Here is a 22,191-nt window from a genome sequence, read left to right on the forward strand (position 1 = left end):
ATAGTCCCTGCCGCCCGCATAATTCTTATAATAAACGGGACCAAACAAACACTCTTGAATATCATTTTCATACTTTTTATTTAATTTGAGCTATGCTATATATAATAGCCCTGTTTGTCTGTCCGGTGACTAGCCAACAAGACGCAGCACGCGGGGAAATTCTCAAAAAAAAAAAAATCTAGAAATATTTGCCGATTGTATGACATTTGCCGGGGCTCTCCTTAGCCGTGCGGTAAGACGCGCGGCTACAAAGCAAGACCATGCTGAGGGTGGCTGGGTTCGATTCCCGGTGCCGGTCTAGGAAATTTTCGGATAGGAAATTGTCTCGACTTTCCTGGGCATAAAAGTATCATCGTGTTAGCCTCATGATATATAAATGCAAAAATGGTAACCTGGCTTAGAAACCTCGCAGTTAATAACTGTGGAAGTGCTTAATGAACACTAAGCTGCGAGGTGGCTCTGTCCCAGTGTAGGGATGTAATGCCAATAAGAAGAAGAAGAAGATGACATTTGCCAGATAACCATTTGCCAGAATGGTTTTTGCCAGAAACCCATTTGCCAGAATGGACCATATGCCAGAAAGCCATTCCCCAGAATAGACCATTTGCCAGAATGTTATTTGCCAGAATGTACCATTCCCCAGAAATAGTAAAACTGGAAATTTCTATTATTATTGATTGCTAAAGAATAGAAAAAATGTATAAAGAATGTAATTTTGCATTATTTGGTGGATTTGGCATTATTTAATAATGAAGGGATTTGCGGTATAACTAATTTTCATAAAAGGGATTATTCAACATATATAAAAGGGATTATTCAACAACAAGTCTAGGCAAAATGTCTATTTCTAAAGAAGGAATCATATCCACAATTGGCTTATTCAAACACGGACACGGGAAACCACCTACGTTTAAAAAAGGGATAATATCTTCTTCTTCATTGGCATTACATCCTCACTGGGACATAGCCGCCTCGCTGCTTAGACTCTGTCTCATTTGGAGAATTAAACTGAAATTAAACTTAAAAGTGACATTTCAATAATTAACAAATAACCCTGCTCGCAGAGTAAGATTACTTTTGACAGATATCGAATCATTTTCCATCGATGTCTTATTGGAATTGCTGGGTAGCACCAGCCATTTTTATGACTGGGTTATGTGCTAATTTTCAAACTATCACTTTTAAGTTTAATTCTCCAAATGAGCCAGAGCCTTAGTGTTCATTCAGTACTTCCACAGTTATTAACCGTGAGATTTCTAGGTCAAATTACCATTTTTGCATTCGTATATCATGAGGCTAACACGATGATACTTCTATGCCCAGGGAAGTACAGATAATTTCCAAACAAAAAAATGCCTAGACCGGCACCAGGAATCGAACCCAGTCACCCTCAGCATGGTCTTGCTTTATAGCCGCGCATCTTATCGCTAGGCTAAGAAGGACACCGGGATAACATCTATTCTTGCCTTAATCGGAGCAAGCACCTTTTTTAAGAAATGGATCATATCTATCATTGCTTAATTTCTGACAAACGCCTATTTTCAAAGAAGGGATCACATCCACTTTTGCTTTAATTTGGACAAGCGCCTACTTTTAAAAGAAGGAATCACATCCACCATTCCTTCATTCGAGGCAAACGCCTACTTTTAAGGAAGGGACCACATCCACCATTGCCTTAATCCGAGCAAGCGCCTTCTTTGAAAGAATGAATTACATGCACAATTACCCTTATCCGGAAAAAGGCCTTCTTTCGAAGAAGGGATCATATCGACCATTGCCTTAATCCTGGCAAACACCTATTTTTAAAGAAGGGTTCACATCAACCATTGCCTTAATCTGGGCAAGCACCTAATTTTAAAGAAGGTATCACATTAACCATTGCCTTAATTCGGACAAGCGCCTTCTTTTGCAAAGGGATCATGTCCACCATTGTTTTAATCCCGGCAATCGCCTATTTTTAAAGAAGGGTTCACATCCACCGTTGCCTTATTCCCGGCAAGCGCCTGCTTTTAGAGATGGAATCACATCCACCATTGCCATAATCCGGGCAAGCGCCTACTTTTAAAGAAGGAATTACATCAACCATTGCGTTAATCCGAGCAAGCGCCTATTTTTAAAGAAGGATTCACATTTACCATTACCTTAGCACCAAGACCTTACCTTACCAAGAAGGGATCACACCCACCATTGCCTTAAGCCGGGCAAACACCTATTTGAAAGAAAGGATCACATCCGCCATTTTTGCCTTAATCCAGGCAAGCTGCTATACTCGGCTTATGTATGCATACGTCTTATGTACAGATTAGCTATTTTCAATTCTATTTACGACCGGTGCGGTGTTTTATTCCTCAGTAGAAAACAACTATACAACAACACCAAAGCAAAATTATAAAAAATATCCCTTATGCCAAAAGACCTTCTCTTTTAACGCTGTTCATAGTTATGCCTAAAGTTCATGGCGTTAAGAATTATTGCGCATACTGGGCAAACGCGCGCATGGCAAATAGGTGGCGACCAATTCTGGGGAATGGTGCACTCTGGGGAATCGTACATTCTGGCAAATAGCTTTCTGGGGAATGGTGCATTCTGGCAAACGACTTTTTGGGGAATGGTCCATTCTGGCAAAAGGCCTTCTGGCAACTGACGAATGTCATACAACCACAACAAACGTTGAAAATTTTGGTTTTTTGAAAAAAAAAACACTTGCTACAGGCGCTACTGCGTCCACGAATAAACTAGTTTGAAATAATGGAGAATAACGTTCATTCCATTTGTGTATGGACAGAAAACTTGAAATTTTGACCATTTTAGCAAATTTGGGTACACCAATACACCAAGCCAAATATTTTAGTAAGAACTAGAAGTAATAAGCTTTCTATCCATAGAAAAACATTGCAAATCAATCCAGTGGTTCAAAAGTTATGATTTTTTTTACCTTCTCTTTTAACGCTGTTCATAGTTATGCCCTGAGACGAGACCTGCAAAGACGCTGCTTCTTTTTTCTTGTTTTGACACTTGTTCTTCTTTTCATCACAGTTGACCATCGAGTTTCAACTGTTTACTTGACTGTTTCACCTAAGCCCCAGGTGGACCCTTCTGAGCACAATAAAAGTGTATCCAATTCACGAAATAGTTAATTCATTTTCATAAGGATTTTTATACCGGGAACAAAATAAAGGTTTATTACTGATTATTAACAAGCTAAACGGAAGGTTTGGAATACTCGTTAAAGTAAAAAAGTCTTGGTAAAACAAAAATGATGTGGAATATTTTATTTGGGATACCAATACTTTCACTCAAAAAGCTGCTGGTTGCACCTGACAGCTCGTGACAGCAGTTGACTGGCAGCAACTGAAGTTACATTTTTTCCTCTTTGCTGGTCTCGTCTCAGGTTATGCCTAAAGTCCATGGCGTTAAGAATTATTGCGCATACTGGGCAAGGCTTGAATTCACTTCAGCACCTTCTTATATTCCACATTCCACTCCATTCAAATGCCAACCAAAATCTTGCGGAAAATCTACCCCAGTTTAAAGACGACCTTTACTGTGTTGATATTGGATATCGATAGCAGTGTTGTGAAAACTCAAATTCTTAAATCAATTCAATTCAAATCAAGCGCGATTCTAACACTACCCGACTCATGGCACAGATAATTGTTTATTATTCGATTCGCGGTTTGCATCATTGCTTAAGGTGATTATACAATAAAGCCAGAAATCGGCCATTTTGTAAACCACGTGCTTTTCCAATATTTTTTTCAAGAGCACGAGATGAAAGAAACATAACGCGTATGGGGCTGAAATAATGGTAGATCGTTTGCTTAGTTATGCTGAACAATCATAATTTGAGTTTCGGCACAGTACGGAAACTATTACGCCAGATTTGGGCGTTTGGAAATGTATGTAAATAAACGTGTGGTGAATTTGAAATTCACCACGGGCTTCATTCTATAATCACCTTAATTTCTACGTGTTATTCTCCGTTGAATTGATCGAATTTACTTTCTTCCGTTATACGCTAGGAGAAGAATGAATTCTGTCATCAAAAGAAAAAGTAGAATCATGAAAAAAAATTCACAGCGAGGTATGGAATGCAGCTTTCAAAATAATTTTCAAAATTTCAAAATAAAATTTATTTATAAATAATTTGTAGCATGAGATTAGAATTTTGATTATCTTCTTCTTCTTCTTATTGGCATTACATCCCCACACTGGGACAGAGCCGCCTCGCAGCTTAGTGTTCATTAAGCACTTCCACAGTTATTAACTGCGAGGTTACCATTTTTGCATTCGTATATCATGAGGCTAGCACGATGATACTTTTATGCCCAGGGAAGTCGAGACAATTTCCAATCCGAAAATTGCCTAGACCGGCACCGGGAATCGAACCCAGCCACCCTCAGCATGGTCTTGCTTTGTAGCCGCGCGTCTTACCGCACGGCTAAGGAGGGCCCTGATTATCTACATTATACATATATTAATTTGATTGTTAGTGACAATGAAGTTTTTTCTTGAAATGATTCCGGAGATGGTACTACTTTTAATCTTAATTGAATTTCTAATCCCGCCTAATAAATTATTTTCATAAAAATCTCTGTTTGTAATTTTTAAAATTATTTTTATTTCCATTGGCTATACCTTGCCGCGTTAAATTTCGGTGATTCTACTTTTCCTCTGATGACAGCGTTCATCCTCTTCTCCTCGCGTATGGTCACCCCGTGTCATGGCTGAAGATTGTGTACAGACTACACATGCAGAGGTAGGAGTGTCTTAGCGTAGTATCTGTAGGCCCAGGCAGTTACCGCTATAGGTCATTGCGCGCGGCAAACCTAACCTTACTATTTTGACAGGTACTGGTCCTGTTGTTTACGTTTCGGACTTTTTTTTATCCAAATTAAATCTGCATATTGTACAATGTTGAAGACATTCTGTACATTCCGCATTCAAATATTGGTAATTATCGATAAGTTTAGGTAATTATCGATCAGAAAATCCAAAGAATCATAGAAGAATCTCAAAATTAAAATAAAGTCGTCTGTAAACAACAGGACCAGTACCTGTCAAAAGTCGTGCGTGACGTCACCGTGCAATGGAGTATTGCCTCCTCGAGACATGGCAGTGGAGTGTTAGAGTGAGCATTCAAGTGAGTCTCAAATGGTATGAGTGCCTATGTGAATGAGTACATAAGGTATGTACAGCCAATCCTCCATAAATAATGCTGGAAAGTTGTCCCGGGGGGAATTAGGGTGGGTGTCTAAGGAGGGTTTAGTGGGTGAGAGTCTCTCACTCCGGTACACTGCCATGTGGTAGCTTGGCAACTAATACGCGTGTGCTGGGTCAGTGCATAATGCATTACTCCTTGTAAAAAAAAACGCACACACAAACATAAATGAAATTTCCCTTTCCCTTCAGAAAGCTAATCGGAGTTTCCCCAGAAAATGATCCGGTATTTTACTGGTAAGTTCTTTGGAATTTCCTCGGTAAAGTTTTTGAAATTTTCTCAAGAATTATTTTGGAATTTCCTTGGGTTATAACCGGAATACTTTCGACACTTTCGACCGGAATACTTCATTGTTGCATCTGCTTTCCGCAAAATCTTGTTCGAACTGAGAATTAAAGGTAGACCCCCGCGAGCTGCTGGATTTTGATGTCTGCTTGCGATATACAAACATGATTGATTGGTTTACCTATTTCTAAACTTTTTATAATTATCGATTATAAATCACCGTAAATCAACATTTTTAGAAGACTGCATAAAAGCGTTGACTCGGCCTTGATCGAATGTTCTAAAACATTAAAAATCTATTGAAAACGGGTTAGATACTGTTTTATCTTTATTTATGTGATTTTTGAGATTTGGATCAGTTCTTCACTCAGCTTAGATGTGATGATATTTTCGTGAAACTCTTCAGTAACTTTTGTACTTTTGTACTCTCTCCAGTATAGAAAACACAAACGAAGTCTCACGAATGTGAGGCCATTGTACCATTGGTTTGACTTCGTTAAATGAAGCAATTTCAACATTTCACATTTAATTACATCTTAGACACCATGCTGATATTTATTACAATTGATCGGATTTATTTCAAAATTTCACTGCACATCGATTCCGCCTCACTGATTCAAACATGATAATTTCAAGTGTACCACTCTAAACATGCTCAATTTTCTTTAGTTAGTCATCAAATCCAAAGACAATGAATTATTGGCAGTGGCTGATTTTCTATCCGCCGCTGCCACATCCAGGCGCTATAGTATATGCGTAAAATAGCCTGCATGAGTTAACTGCCAGAAATTTGTATGGCGAAAGCCATCTAATGCAGGTTTTCTCAAAATAAGGAACTTTTCATGAAACACTATTTGGTACCGGTTATGTAGGAAGGTGCCCGCTACTACGCCTACCAAATATTTCTTCGATGAAGGTGCTTAATTTTGAGAAATTGAACATTAGATGCCTTTCGCCATACTGATTTCGGAAAGTTAAATCCTAGTGTGCCGCTGTAAGCACGCTCAAAGTGGGCGATTAATTAAATCATCTTCTATCTTATTAAAAATGAGGCTTGATTCAATCATTATAACTTATTTAAAAAAAAACTTTTATATGTTCTTTTTTCAGATAGCGACTGGGGAAAAGAAAGAGACGTATTGATTATACGAGACGAGAACAAATCATTCGGAATAAGCATAGTGGGAGGAACGGTAGGTACATTATACAATATAGCAAATATCTAGTTAAGACGAAGTCAACAGGCAGCTTTGGCTTTGGTAGATTGTCATGATGCAGTTTATTCAATGTTTGTTTATTATTGATAAAAAAAAACCCTGACCTTACATAGCGGTGTTTGTGCATTAAATAAACAAAAAAAAGTGAGAGTTCCTTGGCATAATTTTTGTATAAAAATCGTATATTGGCCATAACATTTGATCCCATAGCCCAATCTGTCCAATTTTGAATAGGAAACAATGGGAAACAGTTCCTAGAACATGAGTGAGCTTTGCGCATATACATACATACACACACGCACATAGGGACACACATACAGGCATCATCTCAATTTGTATTGCTGAGTAAATTGGTATACTATGGGTCTTCGGGCCTCCTATCACAAAATCACCTTTGGAGTGAACATATGAACATATAGCCTTCACGTTACACCTTGGTGTACGAAAAAATCTAAAATGTCTTACTTTTCTGAATGTGTCCTATACCGCCGCTAAACGCATTACTGTCACAAAAATTAGATATGAAATATGCGTATTCTTTCGTTATGCTAAACAAAATTCCTAGGTAGTATCTTGTAAATCTTTAGGGAAGCAGAGTCTATGTCCAAGGGCTTGACGATTTATCCCCAGGTCAACTGCGAGCTGTGGTGCTTGCCTAGGATATGGTGAGGTTAGACAGTGATCTCTGTTGAACTTATATAAAAAGCTGGATGTATCCACAAGCAGGCTCCGCCAAAGCGATCGTGACCTGGTGTTAGGTGGGACCCTAAACAGACCTGACACGACGGCCCCCCGACGAGACAGGAGTTTTACGCAGGCCCAATCTACCGCCAATCATTACGAACCACACAGAAGATAAAGGATCACGATTAGAAGCTTGGAACATGGAACTGCAAGTCACTAGGTTTCGCAGGTTTCGACAGGATAATCTACGATGAATTACATCCCCTCAACTTCGACGTCATAGCGCTGCAGGAAATCTGCTGGACAGCACAGAAAGTGTAGAAAAGTGGGTATCGAGTGACTACCTTTTACCTAGGATAGGATGTGACAATTGAATTGCGACTGCCTTGTTGTTTCCTGAGTCGGTTGCTTCGACGAGGTGTTGGCTAGTGCTTCCGAATATTTTTTATGCAAAATCCGCCAAATAATATATGTAAAAAAAATCATGTTTTCTCGTTCACTTCATTCATTATTCGTAATAAAAAATGCTAAGTAATATCAGAAAAAAGTTATCACATAGAGTTAGATGAGTTTTACAGTGCAATGGGTAAAAAGTTGGTTAATAATGCTTCAAATCGACTGTTTTAAATTAGCATTGCCCTTGAGAATCATGCAAACATCATTTGCAGTCTAGCACAAATTATATTTTACCAAAAAAATCAAAAAACAAATTTTTGAGTTTTATCATTAATTTCAATTTAAATACCCAGCAACACGGCCAAGGTAACAACAAGCTGCCTTTTTGAAAATGTGATACCGCCGATCGAAGTAATCGATTGTCATTTTCAGCAACCGGTACGATTTTGACAAAAAATCGGTACGATTTTTAATGACTAATTGGTACATCCTAATTGACTAATTGGGGCACTCCTTAGCCGTGCGGTAAGACGCGCGGCTACAAAGCAAGACCATGCTAAGGGTGGCTGGGTTCGATTCCCGGTGCCGGTCTAGACAATTTTCGGATTGGAAATTGTCTCGACTTCCTGGGCATAAAAATATCATCGTGTTAGCCTCATGATATACGAATGCAAAAATGGTAACCTGGCTTAGAAACCTCGCAGTTAATAACTGTGGAAGAGCTTAATGCACACTAAACTGTGAGACGGCTCTGTCCCAGTGTGGGGATATAATGCCAATAAGAAGAAGAAGAATTGGTACATCCTATCCTAGCCTTTTACCAAAGGTATGGCACTACCGAGCTGGGAACAGGCTCCATTGTGCTGGTCAAGTTGCACCAAAGCGTGATTGGGTGGCAGCCAATCAACGCAAAGATGTGAAAGCTGAGGAAAAAAGGCCGTTTCTTCAACTATAACATCATCAACGTGCCCTGGATGTCCGCTACGAGACATCAAAAGCGTCATCGGCGACATGAACGCTCAGGTAGGAAGGGAGAAAATGTATAGACCGGGTATCGGACTGGATAGTCTGCATACCGCGTCAAACGACAACGGCCAACGATGTATACACTTTGCAGCCTCCCACGGAATGGTACCCGAAACACTTTCTTCCCCCGCAAGAATATCCACAAGGCCACATGGAGATCACCTAATCAAGAAATGGGAAACCAAATCCACCACGTTGTAATCGACGGCAAATTCTTCTCTGACGTCACGAACTTCCCCATTTACCACAGTGCGAATATTGAATCCGACCACTACCTCGTTGGAGTATGCAAGCGCTCAAAACTCTCGACGGTGTACAACACGCATCGAAGCCTAATGCTGGGCTACAAGACGATAGACTAGCCTAAGACTACGCGAAACAGCTGGAAGTGGCACTCCCAACGGAAGAGCACTCTTGAAGATGGCTGGAGGATTCTATCACAAACGCCCGAATGACACTCGCCCGAATGACAAACACCCGAATGTAACAGTCGCCCGAATTCCATTCGCCCGAAAAGACCAAACGCCCGAAAAGACCATTCGCCCGAATGGACCACTCGCCCGAATGGACCACTCGCCCGAATGGACCACTTGCCCGAATGGACCACTCGCTCGATATATATATATATATATATATATGTGTGTGTGTGTGTACCTCCAGATTCTATAACAAAATGTCATTTTTCCTAATCATATTAAAAGCTGCGAAATGGTGAGTTGACATCTGGGAAAGGGCGCCTAGCATAGCTCTGGTCCTCACAAGTTCCTATACTCACGCTTCCACGGGTCTTCCGATGACAATTGACCGCCAGCTAAGGGTTGCGCTAGTAGTGCAGCCTGGGCACTGTTGTCCTTCTGACATCAGCTAGAGTGAGAGGGTGCGTCCTGTGGGGTCTGCCTAGGATGTGGTGGGGTTCGACAGTGGGCTCTGTTGAACTTCTATAAAAAGCTGCATGTGTCCCCAAGCAAGCCCTATCAAAGCGAGTTCTGGTGTTGGGTGGGACTTTAAACAAATTTGACCCGACTGATCGAGCGTCTGTCCACCAAGGAGGTGCGGCTCCAACAGCGTCTGTTCTGGCATCCAGCGGCTGAGTATGAAATGCTATTCCCCGGAAGCTATACCTAAGATGGCAGCCCCATCCCGGTGGATAGGGAACCTTGGGCCAACAACCTACTGTTCCCGAAACATCAATTTGTTCGAGAATCCGATAATGAAAGAATACGGACTGATTTTACGGCGACGACTCTTAGCGCGAAACAACAGACACGAATAGGAACATGGAACGTTTTAACCCTAGCCCAGCAGGGTAAATTGGCACAACTTGCCAATGAGGCACGCCGCATGAAGCTTGAGATCCTGGGACTAAGTGAAGTCCGTTGGCCAAACTTTGGAGAACACAGAACGCCGTCGGGACAAGTTCTGCTATACGCTGTTTACGAGGTGAACACGCTCTCCGGCATCGCGGAGTTGGCTTCCTACTAAGCGCTCAGGCACACTCTGCGCTTATGAAGCGGGAACCTATAAGTAAAAGGATAATCGTTGCCAGATTTAGAACACGAGTCCGAAACCTTACTATAATCCAATGTTATGCGCCAACCGATGCTGCCGATCTGCAAGGCAAAGAGAACTTCTACAGTCAACTCAATGCCGCCGTAGATAGAATTCCGAAGGGTGATATCAAGATCTGTTTAGGCGACTTCAATGCGAAGATCGGATCCGACAACTTGAACCATGAGCGCATTATCGAACGCCATGGTCTCGGAGAAATGAGCGAAAACGGAGAGCTGTTCGCATAATTTTGTGGTAATAACGACATGGTGATCGGGATCGCTCTTCTCTCATCGACCGGTTCACATGGTCAGGTGGGTCTCCCGTGACGGCTTTACAGAAAATCAAATCGACCACATCTGCATCAGCCGAAATTGGAAACGGAGCCTTCTTGATGTACGGAATAAACGTAGTGCCGATATCGCGTCTGATCATCACCTCCTCATCGGCGAAATACGCCTGCGCATTGCGCGGATTCGTCGGCATGAGGAGAAAGTTGGACGACGGTTCAACACACGCCGACTGGATGATGCCACGGTGAAACGGTCCTTCGTTGAATAACTGGAGACGCGTGCTACAGATATTCCGGAAGGTGGCAGCGTGGAAGTCCAATGGACCACCATCAAGAATGCCTTCATCGCCACCAGCGAGAACAATCTGGGCGAACTACGCACCCAGAGAAAACAATGGATCACCGATGAGCCCTGGAGGAAGATAGAGGAGCGAAGAGAATCCAAAGCCGCGATAGAGCTATCGGAAACCAGAGGAGCCAAAGTCTTAGCCCGTCAACGATACGCGGCTCTTGAGAAGGAAGTAAAACGCTCCTGTCGACGGGACAAGCGAGCGTGGGCAGACTCTCTGGCCGACGAAGAAGAGAGAGCCGCCGCAACCGGGGACATTCGCCTCCTCTACGATATCTCACAACTCTTAAGCGGAACGAAAATTAATGCAACGATGCCTGTGAAAGACGCGAATGGCCAGCTATTGTCCGACCCAACTGACCAGCTGAAACGCTGGTTCGAGCACTTCGGACAACTTTTTCATGTGTCAGCCAGGACATCACCACCTCGACATGATCTGCTTAGGATCCGACGTATAACACGCGTCATTACCGAAGCTCCATCACTGCTAGAGATTCAAACAGCCATCCAAAGCATGAAATCGAATAAACCCCAGAGGTCGACCGCATATCAGCCCAGATGCTCAAAGCTGACCCCATGACATCCGCTCAACTACTGCATCGTTTATTTCGTAAAATCTGGGACACCGCAACTTTCCCGGTCGACTGGATGCAAGGTATCTTAGTGAAGGTGCCCAAAAAGGGTGACCTGACTGTATGCGATAACTGGCGAGAAATTATGTTGCTGTGTACCGTTCTCAAAGTTCTGTGCAAAATTATCCTGGACCGGATTCAGGAGAAGATAGATACGACTCTCCGGCGGCAGCAAGTCGGATTCCGTGCCGGAAGATCCTGTGTGGACCATATTGTCACGCTCCGCATCATTCTGGAGCAGGTCAACGAATTCCAAGAGTCCCTTTACTTGGTATTCATTGACTACGAAAAAGCTTTCGACCGTCTCAATCACGAGAATATGTGGGGCGCCTTGAGACGCAAGGGGGTTCCTGAGAAAATCATCGGTCTCATTGAAGCACAGTACGAGGCCTTTTCGTGTAGAGTGCTGCACAATGGGGTCCTGTCCGACCCTATCCGGGTCGTAGCTGGTGTGAGGCAAGGATGTATTCTATCACCGTTACTGTTCCTCATCGTAATCGATGCGATGCGATTGACCGTGAACCAAACCGCGTGCAGTTATGGCAGCCTGTAACCATGGAGCACCTAAACGACTTCGAATTGGCTGATGAAGTTGTACTCCTCGCGCAACGGCCCTCTGGTATGCAGAGTAAGCTCAACGACCTTGCCGAGCGCTCCTCCTCGGCAGGTTTAGTCATCAACGTCAACAAAACCAAAGCGTTGGATGTAAGCACGGTGACTCCTTCCAGTTTCACAGTAGCCGGGTAACCAGTGGAGAATGTTGAAAGCTTCCAATATCTTGGTAGCCAAATGGCGTCTGACGGCGGTACCAAGATCAACATAGGCGCACGGATCAAGGAAGCAAGGGCTGCCTTTGCGAGTGTAAGAAATATCTGGAAAAACAGGCAGATAAGTGAACGCACCAAAATACGAATTTTCAACTCTAACGTGAAATCTGTGCTGTTATACGTTAGCGAAACATGGTGTGTATCAGTGGAGAACACTCAACGGCTGCAGGTTTTCATTAACAGATGCTTGCGGTATATAATTCGGGCCTGGTGGTCTCACAACTGGATCTCAAACAATGAGCTCCATCGTCGTTGTCACCAGAGGCCGATAGCAACAGAAATTCGGGATCGGAAGTGGGGCTGGGTCGGCCACACTCTACGTAGGGGCGGAAACGAAATCTGTAAACAAGCTTTAGACTGGAACCCAGCGGGACATCGCAGCAGTGGCAGACCCAGAGGCTCATGGCGGCGAAGCCTCAATAAAGAAATAAAAGAAGACCGAAATCTAACCTGGCAACAGGTTAAAGCGATAGCCTTTGCACCACCGGAGGTGTACAGGATCCATAAGTAAGAAAAGTAATATTAAAAGAAAAAATATGCCAATCACCTGGAATATATGAACGTCCAGTTTGTCTAGTTTTTCATTCTTTTCTGCTATTTTGGATGTCTTCTTAGCCTGCAGTGGTCGTAAGGTATCAGTGTTCGCATTTCTTTCTTCTAGTTGGAACTGTTTTTGAGCGCTGTAAAAACTCGTTTCAAAAGCGTATTCCACTTATTGTGCCACCCTAAAATGTTATTGGAAGTTCGAGGAATATTGTTTAGGGTATTTTCATAGACCGACCATAGTGAAGGGGAGAAAAGTGGGTCTGTAGTGGTTTTTTTGTGTGTTGATTGGCGACCATTCACATAAGTCCGCTACGTTAGGCAATGGACGTTACGCATTACGGACGCTAGGGATAATGTACGTTAGGCATAATGGTCGTTTTGCATAATTCTGCCTTCTTTATGTCATGGGCTGTTCTTTGGGTCATTTATGTACAACGTCCATTATGCCGAACGGGTACATCCCATTCACATAATACTTGCTTACATAAAAAAAAACGTTTATTTGGGCAAGGTTTTCGAACCTTTGTTTGGTATATCTTAACATGCCGAATCCTAACGGAACTATCAATTCTATACTTTCGCCTCTAATTCTATCATGAACATGTACGTCCGAGTTTGGAAGATGATATTAGCATTTCCATATCAATGAAAATTTTGTTAAGAAAATTATTTTGAGCTTATTAGTGGAATGAGTTTGTACCATGCCTTCCAGTTGAAGTCTGTTATCCTCCCCGTATGCCGATTGTAATATCACTCGCTGATGTTTTCTAAAAACAAAACTTTGGTTGAGGAGAAAGAATTTGGGAAGACACGTTCCTCAGCATTAATCTCAGCCAACTTAAAATCCAATAGTATATACTCTGGATCTAACGTATACTGATAAATGTCGTTCCATCAATTAACAAAAAACTGTATCATACGTTCCCGTGTTTTAGCATAAATACCAAGGGAACGAATCGACGGTGTTGACCTTCTCCTACAGTTCCGTGAAATGTGAACACTTGAGCAAATTGTTGTGGAGCAGTTGAGAATGTTCCATAAATCAAGGATGTTATCGATCATTTAGTAATTTGCGTTCGATCATTTAGTAATTTGTCAATAACTTTTTCAAAAAGCTGAATTTCAAAATGTCTTGTATGGTGGACTTTTAGTGCGAAAGTTTTTCCATAACTCTGCGTTATGAATTGTTGTTAGAATTCAACTAATAACGGAGTTATAGCGCCAGTTTCAGCAACTTAAACTAAATGATTGGAATTTTGTTATCATTTAGTCTAAGTTACTGAAACTATAACTATAACTCTGTTACTAGTGGAATTCAAACAACGAACCATTAGGTAGAGTTTTAAAAAAACCTTCGCACTAGAAATCCACCACACAAATAATTTTGAAATTCAGCTTTTGGAATGAGTTATTGACAAACTACTAAATGATCGAACGAAAATTACTAAAAGATCGATAACATTCTTGCCATCAATTATCCAAATCTTGGCTTGTGCTTGCAACACTGAATGATGTGTTGAAGAAAATAGCAAGATCGTCCCATCATCCGAAGGAATTCCTGGAGGAACTTCCGAAGGAATTCCTGGAGGAGCAGCCGCAGGAATTACCGAAGGAACTTCCGAAGGAGTTCCTGGAGGAACTTCCGAAGGAATTCCTGGAGGAACTTCCAAAAGAATTCCTGGAGGAACTTCCGAAGGAGTTCCTGGAGGAACTTCGAAAGGAGTTCCTGGACGAACTTCCGAAGGAGTTCCTGGACGAACTTCCGAAGGAGTTCCTGGAGGAACTTCCGAAGGATTTCCTGGAGGAACTTCCGAAGGATTTCCTGGAGGAACTTCCGAAGGAGTTCCTGGAGGAACTTCTGAAGGAGTTCCTGGAGGAACTTCCGAAGGAGTTCCTGGAGGAACTTCCGAAGGAGTTCCTGGAGAAACTTCCGAAGGAATTCCTGGAGAAACTTTCAAAGAAATTCCTGGAAGAGCTTGTGAAGGAATTCCTGGAAGAACTTGTGAAGGAATTCCTGGAGAAACTTCCGAAGGAATTCCTGGAGGAACTTCCGAAGGAATTCCTGGAGGAACTTCCGAAGGAATTCCTGGAGGAACTTCCGAAAGAATTGCTGGAGGAACTTTCGTAAGGAATTCCTGGAGGAACTTCCGAAGGAATTCCTGGAGGAACTTCCAAATTAATTCCTGGAGGAACTTCCTAAGGAATTCCTAGAAGAACATTCCGAAGGAATTCCTGGAGGAACTTCCTTAGGAATTCCTGGAAGAACTTCCGAATGAAGTCCTGGAGGAACTTCTTTAGGAATTCCTGGAGGAACTTCCTTAGGAATTCCAGGAGGAACTTTCGAAGGAATTCCTGGAGGAACTCCCGAAGGAATTCCTGGAGGAACTTTCAAAGGAATTCCTGGAGGAACTTCCGAAGGAATTCTTGGAGCAACTTCCGAAGGAATTCCTGGAGGAACTTCCGAAGGAATTCCTGGAAGAACTTCCGAAGGAATTCCTGGAAGAACTTCCGAAGGAATTCCTGGAGGAACTTCCGAAGGAATTCCTGGAAGAACTTCCGAATGAATTCCTGGAGGAACTTTCGAAGGAATTCCTAGAAGAACATTCCGAAGGAATTCTTGGAGGAACTTCCTCAGGAATTCTTGGAGGAACTTCCTCAGGAATTCCTGGAAGAACTTCCGAATGAATTCCTGGAAGAACTTCCGAATGAATTCCTGGAAGAACTTCTTTAGGATCTTATCGCTTCACGGCTCATCGAACTAAGCAATGTGGCACGGTGCCATGGAATCTGATTGTTCTCGGCAGCAAAATAATTTATTAGCGAGAATAACCATGTGGAGTAAATTAGACTACAGTTTTGGTACGAATGTATCAAATAAAAGTCCATTTTTCGTCATTGCAAAAAATAGCGTGTGCAACTCGTTGCAAAACTCGATTTTTCAGCACTCGTAGTATTTATCCAACTCGGCAAGCCTCGTTGGATAAACGTACGACTCGTGCTGAAAAAATCATCTTTTTGCAACTTGTTGCACAAACTACTATTTTGCAATTCCTGATCATAATACCTGGTTTACAGTTCGTCTTTGAGTGATAAAACGGCCTACTTTTCCATACCAACAAAGCGGGTGCTTTAATAAACATTATGCAACTCAAGAGGGTTCTGCCGGATTTTGGTCCCTGTGCCCTGGGGAAAAATCTACGGACCAAATTCCCGAGGTATGAAGCTATCTTAAAGGACTTGACATACGTATATAAAGAAATCAAGTCATTATTTGAATATTATGAAAAAGAAAGTACATAACGTCGTTATTTTTCTTATTATTTCACATATAAACGAAACGAATATTTAGATACATCTGAGAGACGTGTACAACAAAATAGAAGATAAGTAGGAAATCAAATATATTATTTCTTTTTATTAGTCACAAAAAATATTTTCATCAAGTAAGGTGAAGTTTTTATTCGGGCATATAGTCTATTCGGGCAAATGATCCATTCGGGCGAATGGTCTTTCCGGGTGTTTGGTCTTTTCGGGCGTTTGGGCTTTTCGGGCGTTTGGGCTATTCGGGCAAATGGAATTCGGACGGTTGTCATTCGGGCGTTTGTGATAGAGCCGGATGGAGAGATATTCGATCCGCTATTGGGAGCACTGAAACCGCTGCACTTGACACTGAGCAACCGGATGAAAGAACCGACGGCGAATATGAGCAGTTAGTGGAAGATAAAAATGCAACATGGACAAGATTGCAGCAACACCGCAAGAGGGCGAACGAGGCACGTTACAAACGGGCGCGGAACACACAGGAGTAGCGCCAGCAGGAAGATCGAGACCATGAAGAAATGGAGCAACTGTACTGTGCTAAAAATGCAAGAAATTTTTTTGGGAAGCTGAACCGTTCACGTAAGGGCCACGTGCCACAGCCTGATAAGTATAAGGACATAAACGGGAACCTTCTTACGAACGAGCGTGAGGTGATCCAAAGGTGGCGGCGGCACTACGAAAAGCATTTGAATGACGATGTGGCCGAGAACGATGGCGGCATGGTGGCGAACTTGGGAACACGCGTTTATCAGCTCCAGATACAAGGTACTCTCCCAATTTTTATGCCGTTGACTAACACAGATTGCAAGAGAGTTCGTATCGACAGTACCACACGGGAATCATGGGTGAATGCTCCACCACAGACCAGGTGTTCGCCAAACGCCTGATATTACAGTAATGCCGCGAATACAACGTACCCACACATTGGGTCGTATGAATAAAAAGTAGTAAGTTCAACTTTACTACATTTTCAGTAGTAAACGTCACTTGTGGAACATGTTGGTATGAATAAAAGAGACTTTACTACACTACACATTTCGAACATACTACAAACAACTGATTCGGTATGAATAAAACAAGGGTTTACTACTGATTTCTTGTAGTCTGCTTAAGACATTGCTACTCATGTTTCCAATGCAGATTATTTGTCAGAATCAAAGCGAATCGGCTTTGTTCTTGAAAATAGAAGTCTAATTTAGGGAAAACAAACAAAACAGACATGTCTTTTGTTAGTTAGCCGCAAAAAAATGATGAAATCATCATCGTCATCATGGGGTCTGTTTTGTTTTGACGTTTCTCCATGTAGTAAATGGTAGTAAACTGTACACACTTAAAATAAATCGCAGATTTCTGTGAAATTTCGCCGAAATCTCAACAGCAGAACTGTTCGGTAAATAATTTTACAGATTTTCGGTGGTTTTGACAGCTGAACAAAAGAAAAATTACCAAAAAATCGGTGAAATAATTACCGAACAAATCTGCTGTTGAGATTTCGGTGAAATGAAGCAAAATTCACGGAAATCTGTGAAATGATTTAAGTGTGTAGTAAAGGCTATGTTCGAATGTAGCATATGTCATAAGTTCTAAATGTTTTTTATTCATATCGATCATGTAGTTTTCTCTGTGGACTTTATTTTTGAGTAGATACTACAAGCGTTGAGTTTTGCTACGTTGAGGTTTCGAAGGGACTCGAGAATGCCCCTGAAACTCGAACTACGCACATCACCCGATCCATCGTCGCTTTGATCAACCGTGTCAGTTTATCCGGAAATCCGTTTTCGTGCATTAGCTGCCATAGCTGGTCCCAATCGATTGTATCATATACGGCTTTGAAGTCGATGAATAGATGATGTGTGGGCACGTTGTATTCGCGGCATTTCTGCTGTACTTGGCGAATGGCGAACACCTGGTCCGTGGTGGAGCGTTCGCCCATAAAACCCGCCTGGTACTGCCCCACGAACTCTCGTGCAATTGGTGCTAGTCGACGGCATACAATTTGGGAGAGTACCTTGTAGGCGGCGTTCAGCAATGTGATTGCGCGGTAGTTGCTACAATCCAGCTTATCACCCTTTTTGTAGATGGGACACACGACACCTTCCATCCACTCCTGCAGCAAAACTTCCTCCTCCCAAACCTTGGTAATGATCCAGTGCAGCGCTCTAGCCAGTGCCTCACCACCGTGTTTAAATAGCTCTCCTGGTAGTTGGTCAACCCCAGGGGCTATGTTGTTCTTCAGCCGGCCAATATCCTCCTGGATTTCCTGGAGATCCGGAGCCGGTAGAATTATGTCCTGCGCGCGTTCCCTCAGGTCCATCACCATACCGCCATCTTCGTCTGCCACATCGCCATTCAGGTGCTCTTCGTAGTGCTGCCGCCACCTTTGGATCTCCTCACGCTCGTTCGTAAGAAGGTTCCCGTTTATGTCCTTACACATATCAGGCTGTGGCACGTGGCCCTTACGTGAACGGTTCAACTTCTCGTAGAACTTTCGTGTGTTATTAGCGCGGTACAGTTGCTCCGTCTCTTCACGGTCTCGATCTTCCTGCTGACGCTTTTTCCTCCGGAAAATCGAGCTTTGTCTGTTCTGCGCCTGTTTATATCGTGCCTCGTTCGCCCTCGTGCGGTGTTGCAGCAATCTCGCCCATGCTGCATTCGGCAGGTTGGCAGCGGTTGCGGTGCTTCCAATGGCGGATCGAATATCTCTCCAGCCATCTTCAAGAGACGCTGCGTCTAGCTGCTCTTCCGTTGGGCGTGCCACTTCCAGCTGCTGCGCGTATTCTTGGGCTAGTCTACCGTCTTGTAGCCGCCCATGTTAAGTCCGACTTCGACGTGTGTTGTACACCGTCGAGAGTTTTGAGCGCAGGCATACTGCAACGAGGTAGTGGTCGGATTCAAGTGCGGACGTTCGTGATGTCGGAGACGAATTTACCGTCGATTAGAACGTTGTCGATTTGGTTTTCCGTTTCTTGGTTAGGTGATCTTCATGTGGCCTTGTGGATATTTTTGCGGGAAAAGAAGGTGCTTCGGACTACCATTCCGCGGGAGGCTACGAAGTTTATGCATCGTTGGCCGTTGTCATTCGATACAGTGTGCAGACTATCCGGTCCGATGACCGGTCTATACATTTCCTCCCTTCCTACCTGCGCGTTCATGTCACCGAGGACGATTTTGACGTCCCGAAGTGGGCATCCATCATATGTCTGCTCCAGCTGTGCGTAGAACGCTTCTTTCTCGTTGTCGGGTCTCCCTTCGTGTGAGCAGTGCTCGTTGATGATGCTATAGTTGAAGAAACGACCTTTAATCCTCAGCTTGCACATCCTTGCGTTGATTGGCTGCCACCCAATCACGCGTTGGCGCATCTTACCCAGCACTATGAAGCCGGTTCCCAGCTCGTTGGTGGTGCCATCACTTTGGTAGAAGGTAGCCGCCCGATGCCCGCTTTTCCACACATTCTGTCCTGTCCAGCAAATCTCCTGCAGCGCCACGACGTCGAAGTTGCGTAATTCATCGTAGATCATCCTGTCGCAACCTGCGAAACCTAGCGACTTGCAGTTCCATGTTCCAAGCTTCCAATCGTGATCCTTTATTCGTCGCCTAGGTCTTTGCCGATTATATCGAGTGGCATTATCTCTTATATTGTTCGTAATGATTGGTTTTCCAGGCGGCTTATTGGGCCTGCGCAAACCTCCTGTCTCGCCGGAGGGCCGTCGTGTCAGGGCTGTTTAGCGTCCCACCTAACACCAGGACTTGGGCTTGTGCACTTTGAGCGGCACACGGTCGCTTTGGTGGAGCCTACTTGCGGATACATGCAGCTTTTTATAGAGGTTTAACAGGGCCCACTGTCAAACCCCACAACATCCTAGGCAGGCGCCACAACTCGCAGATGGCCTGGGGAGGGATCGTCAAGCCCTTGGACATAGTCCCTGCTGCCCATAGTCCTTGCACACATTCAAATACACGGTATATTCGTTGAAATTAACATTTTAAAGTCTGACTAAATTCGCCCTATAGTAGACCCCTTGGGGGTCCATAATAGGAATTTGCTTTCCTATAGTCGACATTTCATTTGATTTTTATGTTCCGTTTCGGGACGTTATTCTTCCCTATTATGGACCCCCCAAAATATTCCTATAGTGGACACTCTCATGTTTATTTTTAATAAAATGGTAAAAAATCATTTAATTTTACTTTCCATAGCATTTCCAATGCATGTAATCAAATCATAGGACTGTAAGGTAGGTTCTCCCGATGGAATTTCATAGCAAAATGTTTACATTGTGCTGTAATAATGCAAAAATGGCTAGAGGGTCCACTATTGGTTGGGGGTCCACTATAGGACACTTTACCCTATAAATTCTGACAATAATCTAAGTCAGTAAAAATCATATTTAGTGTTTGAAACTTTATAAAGGCTGGGCTGAGCCAGGGAGCTGCGGACTCGATCGATTCTAATTTTCAAGATATTTTGCTTGAAACCCGCGAATTTCCTCTTATGCTACGTTTTGACAGGGCAAGTGAATTGAACAACTCAGTTGAATTCAATTGACTTGCCAAAAGTTGAACATGTTCAACTTTCTTCTCGTTCAAGTGAATTGAATTAAGGTGTTTACACGTTCAGTTCGCGTTCGATTCAAGCGACTTGCTCAATTCACTTGCCTTGTCTAAACGTAGCATTAGTGTTCAATGTACACGTTACGATTTTCTCACATTGAATTATCATTATGTTTATCTTTTAAAAATTTATTTCATAGATTTCGTCTATTTACTGCATTGCATAAATTATTGTGCCGATCGTAAAATTGAATCATGTTGTTCACTTATTAAAATTCCTCTATAGGAAACGACACCAAATAACTGAGATTTGTTATAAATGAACTATAATTATTATGAGTTGATTTACACGTGTACTCTTTCGGCTGCGCTCAGAATGCTCACAAACTCTTTCGATGCGATGGATACTTTTTGACAGCTTGCTTTGGAGATTTTTTGACGATCGTTTTGACTCTATCCCCGAGAAAAAACGAACAGTGGGTAATGTCTGTGACATAACCGCTAAGTGGACGTAGGACTTGACTTGACCATGCCTTTAAGATACATAATATGTCCAAATTTCTCACATCAACTATTTTCGATAAATAATCGGCGTTGCATACCATTCCTTGGCAAAATCTCCTCATCAAACCGACACAGAAATCAAATCTACCTCGAACAAAAATCATAAAAAAAAATTCAAGAAGTATCTGTCTGGTCACGAAATATTAGCCTCGACAGTGGCAACCTTCCCACTGAAGGACTGCCTGAAATAAAACACATGATGGCTCAGCAGAGGATGTAGACTGTATCTCAGCCCTTCCACTGAAGGGCCTCCCAACAAACAACGACAAGCTACAAATAAGCATCTAGGTTGAATTATTGTTTATTTGTGATCTTTGTAGCTGAATAAAATGGATGCTGAATAATTTGCTAGACAGATTTCATTTCAGCATTTAATCTAACTAATATTCGACATGGCCTATTTATTTGTTTACTACCTTTATTTGAAGTCGAACTTACGTTTTCGTTTTATCACATTTCAGCACATTGGGGAAGTTTAACAATGTACTGAACTAATGATTTTTAAAGTTCTCTGTTCGACTATGATGTGATGCTCTGAAAGGGTGGTCGAATTGAGTTTGAATAGTAAGTTAATAAGCAGGCATTAGACATCCTTCTTAACCTTTGTCCTTCTTAACCATTGGATTTCAAATTTATCTGATCTATCGCACAGTGGAAAGAAACATACTTTTTCAGTTTGAGAGAAAATCCAGGTTCTAGATCTGGGAAATTTGATTTATAGAAAAATAATGA

The 22,191-nt window shown here is 42.6% G+C and overlaps 1 protein-coding gene across 4 annotated transcripts in view; it reads left to right on the top strand.

Annotated features, from left to right (window-relative positions):
- The window catches only part of LOC134211769 (inactivation-no-after-potential D protein), a 291,678-nt gene that overhangs the window by 110,652 nt on the left and 158,835 nt on the right, over positions 1-22,191 (top strand). For all 4 annotated transcript variants that reach the window (XM_062688989.1, XM_062688990.1, XM_062688991.1 and 1 more), the window contains one exon: positions 6,617-6,699. In XM_062688989.1, coding sequence (XP_062544973.1) covers positions 6,617-6,699 — 83 coding nt within the window. The remainder of the gene's footprint in view (positions 1-6,616; positions 6,700-22,191) is intronic.

This window comes from Armigeres subalbatus, chromosome 2, assembly GCF_024139115.2.
Source record: "Armigeres subalbatus isolate Guangzhou_Male chromosome 2, GZ_Asu_2, whole genome shotgun sequence".
Classification (NCBI taxonomy): domain Eukaryota; kingdom Metazoa; phylum Arthropoda; class Insecta; order Diptera; family Culicidae; genus Armigeres; species Armigeres subalbatus.